Below are 6,175 nucleotides of genomic sequence, written 5' to 3'. Positions count from 1 at the left end.
AACATTAATCCTCTATAGGTTTTATATTTCAAACATTAAAAATCCTATCAAATATAGTAATGAATATTAAATTTATAACCGAAAACTAAAGTTGTGTATACCCTTAATTAAAAAAGTTACTGGTTGAGTAATTTTTTTATAAAATAGATAGATGTTAAGTTTAAGGTGATATATATAAGATCCGTTTAAAGCAGGTAAAAGTCTATAAGACTTCCACCAAATCATGTCGTTGATGAGATCCAGAGGGTAGCAGTTGATTCGTCTTTCTCCTTGGTCATCTATGTTTATGAATTATGATCGCCCTCAACCTCCTACGGCTCCGTCGCAATTGGGGACAACAAAATTGTGTCTGATCCCTTTTAATCACCATGGCTGTCAATAGCCTCCCCGATGAATCACTGTACTGTCCTCATTGGCGCCTTCGAAAACCCCAATTGCCTCACATTTTCATCCCATGAATGCTTCCCACAGAAAAGTTGTTGTGAATTAGGCCTTTGTTCTTCCACTCAAGTGGAGTTCCATGCCCACAAAAATCAGTGCCAAACACGTGTTAGGCCTTTAGGTGATGTAACGTAATAATCCTCAATAAAAGTTGTAACGATCACTTACTGGTTTGCCTCTACAGATGCTTGAATCTCAATGGCGTGTTGCTATATTGTTCACATTTTAGATAACTATCAATTATTATTGAAATAAAAACATAACTGGATTTCACGGTAAAGGAGAAGAGTTGTCACGTGATTCATTTAAACTTAATTTTTATTTTTAAAGTAGAATATTTTTATCCGTCAGATTTAATTAAATTAATGAACAAGATTCAGTGTAAGTATTAATATTTAGGTCTAGTGTACACGGATTTTATCTTTTATTTATCTATATAAAATGATATTTTAGCATAAATTAATGTCTTTTAAATTTGCAGAATAATTTATTTTGTTGCAATAAGTTTACTTGAAAGTCGGATTGGAGGGGGAGGGAAAAAAATTAGACCAATTAAACTTACTTATTTTTATTGAGCTATTCAAAGTAAGAAATATATGAATTCACCAACCCCATTGATTTTATGTATTAGGAAGTTTACAGTATTTATAGACTATGTTTAATCGAGTGGACTATATCTTTTTGCTTCATTGATTTTATCATTTAAATGAATAAAAAGAATGTAAATTAATAAAAATACAATTTGTCGTGCTTAATTAAGTATTAACGTGATTGATTATGTGAAGGCATAAAAAGGTAGGGTTCTGTTATGAACAGTAGCCTCAAATAATTACGATATACTAATACTTTACACCGATAGTGAGCTGATGAGGTCAGTTTTCGCATACTATCACTTTCCCTGCGTCGATATAAGGCCCCAATCCCATCTCATCAAGACATTTCATTACCCCAAACTAAAATGTTTCTATTACCTTAGCCAAACCAAGATTGAGGAAAATAATTCGGAACACTAGTTGTGCTGACCAACCAACCATGTTTCCTTTACAACGCGGCAATGAGCTGGTAATCCAGTTTTCTAATGGTCACCACCCGCAGCACAAAATCTCCCAAGATCTGATTCTGGATGATCAAGATATCGATCAATCTCCCCTTGTCGGTTATTCCGATAAAAAATTGCGTACTAGCCGTCCAAAAAAACTATTTTATCATGAGGCTGATACCTGCCACGCTAATTCTAACCAAGAATATACAAAAAAGATGGTTCATAGAGAGATTGAAAAGCAAAGGAGGCAAGAAATGGCTACCCTTCATGCCTCTCTTAGATCCCTTCTCCCTCTTGACTTCATCAAGGTAAACCCAATTTATCAATTAATTTCTTCTTTTTCATTTGCTTCTATTGTGTGTTCTAATAATTATTAGGGTTATTGGGGTTTCAGGGAAAGCGTTCGATATCTGATCAAATGAACGAGGCAGTGAATTACATAAATCACCTTCAGAAGAATATTAAAGAATTGAGTGACAAGAGGGATAAGCTTAAGAAGAAACCCTCCATAATTAATTCCAGCCCTGAAGACCATGAGAATTACAAGCATGCATCTAGCGGTTTCACTGTCCACCAGAATAGTGGTGGAGCTGTGGGGATTGAAATCAGTGGATTCAGTGAGGAAGAGGTTCCACTTTCAAAATTGCTTGAACTGGTGTTTGAAGAGGGACTTGAAGTTGTTAATTGTCTTTCAACCAAAGTCAATGGCAGATTACTCCACAGTTTGCAGTGTGAGGTACGTAGTCCTGCAGGGATTCTAGTCTTGCCATTATGTTATATTTTCCCTTCAATTATTGATGAAATGGGTTCTCTACAGGTTGACAATTCCGGCAGTGTAGATCTATCTGAGCTGAGAAGGAAATTTTCCGATGTCATTCCATCACTTCGTTGTTCTGCGTAACTTTGTGGACTGGAAATTAACACATAACACATATATCTGCCCTTTCTAACTGGTTCGTAATTTGGTTGTGTGAGTTTGCTTGCACTGTATATATTTGGAACCCCTTTGACTCTTTGGTTTGGAACCTTCTGCTTCCATTGTTGGGAATAGAAGGACAAAACATGTGTAGATAAAATTTGCTTTTTCCTTCCCTTCACAACTGTCTTTGCTTTTTGAAATTTACACATGATAATGAGCGTTTTGTTTCATTGCTTTGATAACCTCATTTAATCTCTAATTACATGTCAGGGTTAATAGAGAAAATATGTTGTCCACTATTATATAAATTTAAAGTTCTTTTTCCTTTTTAAGTTTAATGACCGTCTTGTTCATAGAGTTTTTTTTACTACGGTCACAAACCATCTCTCAAAACTTTAAGTTTTTAGGTAAAAGCACACGTATATGATGATTTTTTTTATCAAACAAAAACCATATTGGTTAATGAGCTACTAAATGATAACTCACAAAACTTTTAAAATTTTATTAAAAAAAACCCTAAAATTTATAATTTTTTATTCTATTCTGCCTGGTCTACTTTACTTTTCTTGATGTGAATTATAAGAGTATTTTTTTTTAACAGACAGGCAAAAAAACTAATACTATCTTTTACCATATAGAAATCATGTTGAAATGAGTTTTATCTCTTTTAAAAAAGATTTTTCTTCATATATGATAGTGAGTAAAACTCTGATCAATATGTTGATCAAGGGGTCCAAATATTTGTCAACTGTATAAGATTTTGTTTGTGTTCTACCTTATGCATTTTAACCAACATTTATCTATCTCCAGCCAAAAATAAAATAAAATTAATCAAGCCAAAACGGTTCTGATCAAACATAGTGCATGGCTTGCCTATACTACTGCACTTGCATGTATGTGATGATGAGTTGAAGCTTCTAGGGTACATTCTGCTTATCGATAACTAGTTTATATATATATATATATAGAGAGAGAGAGAGAGAGAGAGCAATAATATAGTATCTATAGCGATATTTTGTATTCCCAGTATTGCTTTAGATAATTTTTCTTGGAAACATTTGGCGTAGAGAGAACTTAGTTATTTTTTCATACAATGCTTGCAGTTTATCTCAACTCTCAAGTGATGAACACCAGCACAGAATATTTTGATAATTAAGTAAGGAAGCATAGGATAGATATAACGTTAAGAAGAAGAAAATTATTTCAATAGCGTAACGAATCTGCTTCATGCTTCCCTTAGCTTAATAATAATTCCATCATGGCATCATTATTAATGCTCTGCAAATATGTGAAGGAGATGCCCTCTTATTAGCCACTTCCCCCTTTTATATAGTTTATCATCAGAAGGACCTTGTTGATATTCTTTAAGTGATTATTTCTAAAGTAGAATCTGGATATTAATTTGGTTCTATATACATTACTTTTGTTTCATTTCTTTGTTGATTCTTTTAGCAGCATGTGTTTTATGTGCTTCTTTCATATATGTCAGGATAAAGCATCCGGTTTTTTTGGGGGGTTATGTTGGAGCTACACGATGAAAATGATGACAGCAAATAAATTTTAACTATCAGACAATGTCATGTCTTTAAAAAGTTTGAATATTGTTCTAACTATTTTAAAAATCACAAATTTATGTATTGTGATGGGTTGTCAATGTAAAAAATTCAGTTTTTTAGATTGATAATAATGTATAAATATTTTCAAATTCTTTTTGGTTTGAAATGGTTTTACCTCGTTGATCAATTTTAAGTTAGATTAAACTACTTAATTTGCAACTGATTGAGTGGTTGAATCAGTTAATTTTACATTCTATAACTAATTTTCACTCAAAAGATAATAAAAGAAAGAAATCCAAACTTCAAATTTAATTAATATTACCTCAGGTATTTTTATAAGAAATAAATTATAATAAAATATATTATCACTTGTTTCGTATAAAAAAGATTGGAGGTAGAGGTAGTATCTAATTCATATAAATATATTCAAATTTTAAGCTAAAATGTTTTGTTGATTTGATTGTAATTAAGTTGTATAATTAACTCTCCTAGGCTCAAAATTATTTAATTCAATGACGCTAGACGTCCTATTCATAGCGTGTTTGGGTGGGCATCACTTAGAGTGCTTGACAGTTGACCCAAAATCTTCTACCTGTAACGGGGTTCTGAATGAAAATACATGTGCGTTTGAGTGAGAAATTAAGCCGGAAACAAGAATGAAAGAATTAGTAAGAAAAATACTAATTAGTGTGGTAAGAATATTGATTAAGAAATTTTAAATAATTTTTTTTAAAAGATAAAATATTATGTTGTTCATAATCTTTTTTATATTTTCTTGTTGTTTATACAATAAATATTTTTTTAGTTTTTTAATTAATATTTTAAGAATACGGGTTAGTAATATAAGTTAATAAGACCTTGTAAGAAATTATCCGTTATTTTGTTTAGTTTATAAGCGTTCCAAAAAGTTAAGCGTGTAGATAAATAGAGATGAAGTATGGAATAAAGAGACAATAATTCTATCTTCGGCTTCAACTGAACTAATGGAACATGTGTTAATTACAAACTTGAATTTCGTATGTGTACAGATTGACTCCATAACAATGCAGCCGAAGTTATCTAATTGATATGGTTATATAAGACCTAAAAAGTGAGTTTAAAAGGCCTAAAAACATTTAAACATATTATGTACAGTATGAAATCATATAATCATATTACAATAATAATAGAAGTAAAATATTCCCGAAAATGCTAAAAATAAAAAAAATAAAAGTAAAACACACTTTAACGTTCAAATAGGCAAAAGCATTAGGCATGCGTTTTATATAAAGCATCATTATATTAGTGGCTTAAGTCCTAACTCAACTATGTAATGAGTGCTTATTTTATGTTCCTGCCGATGTACGTTGGGGTAGGGATCAAACCAATTTTGCCTTGATGATACGTCGGTAATTACTTCAACCAATTAGTGACCAACAATGCTACTCTAATTAATTTGTCGAATGAAAACATTGCTGTTTCGCACTGCCGGTAGGATACTAGGATAAGTCTTCAATGCTATTGACAAAATCAAATAAATTTCACTATACTAAAGTTAATTTTTTTTTTTATTAAAAATCATCTTAATTATTTGGTTCAAAATTTAGTCATATTTAAAATTTATTATTCCTTCTCTAGATTATATATATATAATCAAACTTATATTTTTTTATATAAACTCAAGGCATATAACTAACTGAGCTACAGTCATTAGGTAGGCTAAAATTAATATAAATTTAATTGAAATATTTTTATATATGTATGTAAATATAATATGGATTTTCATATAATTAATAAATATTAATTTTTATAATAATTATTTTAAAAATTATATCTACAATTAATAATTAAAATCTAATTAGTTAATCATGTATAAAAAAATTCATATAGACAATATATCAAAATTAAATTATAAAATATTCCTCTTTTATAATTCATGTATAATTAATTGTTGAGTCATTGAATTTTCAGTTATGTTACTGAAATATCTGAGTTGAAATATACATATTTACATGAATACATTTTTTAGGGTAATTTATTTTTGTTTATATAAATATAAATAAATTTATTTTTAATCTTCAAAAAATATTTTAATTGAGTTTTTTCCTCATAAATTTTATTTTTTTTAAAAATGGTTTTCATTACAACTTCTCATAACATAATATGTATGTAGAATAATAGTTGAAGTAAAATTGGTTAAAAATAATAGTTGAAGTAACATATAATTAAACCTTAAAA

General features: G+C 29.8%; 1 protein-coding gene across 3 annotated transcripts; it reads left to right on the top strand.

Moving 5' to 3' along the window:
- The first annotated feature begins 1,339 nt into the window (after positions 1-1,339).
- LOC100775836 (transcription factor bHLH118-like) lies at positions 1,340-4,105 on the top strand. 3 transcript variants are annotated; one of them, NM_001255582.3, is made up of 4 exons: positions 1,340-1,791; positions 1,878-2,219; positions 2,301-2,436; positions 3,892-4,105. In NM_001255582.3, exons 1-3 carry the CDS (start codon positions 1,474-1,476, stop codon positions 2,382-2,384), a joined length of 744 nt encoding a protein of 247 aa, NP_001242511.2. In that variant the 5' UTR covers positions 1,340-1,473; the 3' UTR covers positions 2,385-2,436; positions 3,892-4,105. The 3 variants fall into 3 exon arrangements, 2 of the variants coding, with proteins under 2 accessions (NP_001242511.2, NP_001356061.1); XR_001386755.3 differs by lacking the exon at positions 3,892-4,105 and adding an exon at positions 3,506-3,880 and having other exon boundaries at positions 1,372-1,791; NM_001369132.1 differs by lacking the exon at positions 3,892-4,105 and having other exon boundaries at positions 2,301-2,632.
- The last annotated feature ends 2,070 nt before the right edge of the window (positions 4,106-6,175 follow it).

This window comes from Glycine max, chromosome 20, assembly GCF_000004515.6.
Source record: "Glycine max cultivar Williams 82 chromosome 20, Glycine_max_v4.0, whole genome shotgun sequence".
Taxonomy (NCBI): Eukaryota; Viridiplantae; Streptophyta; class Magnoliopsida; order Fabales; family Fabaceae; genus Glycine; species Glycine max.
Note: the sequence above shows the minus strand (reverse complement) of the source record. Positions and strands in the feature narration are given on the sequence as shown.